Source organism: Octopus bimaculoides, chromosome 6 (assembly GCF_001194135.2).
Source record: "Octopus bimaculoides isolate UCB-OBI-ISO-001 chromosome 6, ASM119413v2, whole genome shotgun sequence".
Taxonomy (NCBI): domain Eukaryota; kingdom Metazoa; phylum Mollusca; class Cephalopoda; order Octopoda; family Octopodidae; genus Octopus; species Octopus bimaculoides.
In genome coordinates this window covers 107,205,455-107,207,053 of record NC_068986.1, presented here as the reverse complement: position 1 = coordinate 107,207,053, position 1,599 = coordinate 107,205,455, and the positions used below count along the sequence as shown (strand labels likewise).

The 1,599-nt window shown below is 41.4% G+C and overlaps 1 protein-coding gene across 2 annotated transcripts in view; it reads left to right on the top strand.

The window, feature by feature from the left end:
* LOC128248177 (uncharacterized) overlaps window positions 1-1,599 on the top strand; it is a 17,555-nt gene that overhangs the window by 12,433 nt on the left and 3,523 nt on the right. For both annotated transcript variants that reach the window (XM_052969059.1, XM_052969058.1), the window contains exon 4: window positions 1,203-1,325. In XM_052969059.1, the coding sequence (XP_052825019.1) occupies window positions 1,203-1,325 (123 nt within the window). The remainder of the gene's footprint in view (window positions 1-1,202; window positions 1,326-1,599) is intronic.

Sequence of the window (1,599 nt, the reverse complement as noted above, 5' to 3'; positions counted from 1 at the left end):
AAATTGATGCTAAATTCTTTTCTCTATCTGTCCAAATAGTGAAGGTGCGTGGCTTAGTGGTTAGGGCATTCGACTCACGATCGTAAGGTCATGAGTTCAATTCCCGGCGACGCGTTGTGTCCTTGAGCAAGACTCTTTATTTCACGTTGCTCCAGTCCACTCAGCTGGCAAAAATGAGTAGTACCTGTATTTCAAAGGGCCAACCTTGTCACACACTGTGTCACGCTGAATATCCCCGAGAACTACGTTAAGGGTACACGTGTCTGTGGAGTGCTCAGCCACATGAACGTTAATTTCACGAGCAAGCTGTTCCGTTGATCGCATCAGCTGGGACCCTGGTCGTCGTAACCGACGGAGTGCTCCTTTATCAGTGCAAATAACACACCTACCAGAATATTTTTTCACGTCATAACTTTGAAACATTGTATCAATGAAGAACTTTCGCCTAATTTCCAATATATTTTCCAAAGACGAAAATATTTTGAACGGGACAACAATGCACGGTAATCCAAACAATGGACTATAATAACTGTTGTAATTTAATCATCCATAGTCTGATACAATATTTCGGAATAAAGTTCCTTCTTCAGATATTCAAATATCCCTAGGAATTGATGGAAGCACTGCTATTATTTTCTGACGTCCCACGTTCTAATTGTTGTTGTTGGCACTCCGTCGCTTACGACGTCGAGGGTTCCAGTTGATCTGATCAACGGAACAACCTGCTCGTGAAATTAACGTGTAAGTGGCTGAGCACTCCACAGACACGTGTACCCTTAACGTAGTTCTCGGGGATATTCAATGTGACACAGTGTGACAAGGCTGACCCTTTAAATTACAGGCACAACAGAAACAGGAAGTCAGAGTGAGAGAAAGTTGTGGGGAAAGAGTACAGCAGGGTTCGCCACCATCCCCTGCCGGAGCCTTGTGGTGTTTTAGGTGTTTTCGCTCAATAAACACTCACAACGCCCGGTCTGTGAATCGAAACCGCGATCCTATGACCGCGAGTTCGCTGCTCTAACCACTGAGCCATTGCGCCTCCATACATTCTAATTATGACTGAATTAAATCCAACCAATATTTCAATTAAACATTGATACATCCACTTTTATTAAAATAACGAAATATAAGTTATTTTATTTTATTATTGATAAATGTATTTCTCTATCTTATCATTGATGAATGCATTTATTTTTGTATAGAATGTAAAGGATGTCAACATAACGGGAAATGCATTTGCAATAATACGTTTGGCTTTTATATAACCGCGGGTGAGTGTATGAAAATGATGTGCGTGTTATTCCAACTCCTAACTTTGTACAAAAGTAAGTACAAACTAAAATGTCTTTCCTCATACAGTGCATAAAGCAGTTTACAGTTCGTTTCACTTACACCATCGGCATCATCATCATCGTCATCATCAACAGCATCATGATCATCATCATCATCGCCGTCGTCATCGTCGTCAACATCATCGTCGTCGTCATCGTCGTCATCATCATCATCGCCGTCATCGTCGTCATCGTCGTCGTTGTCGTCATCATCATCATCATCATCATCATCATCATCATCATCATCATCAACAGGTGTAATGTCAAG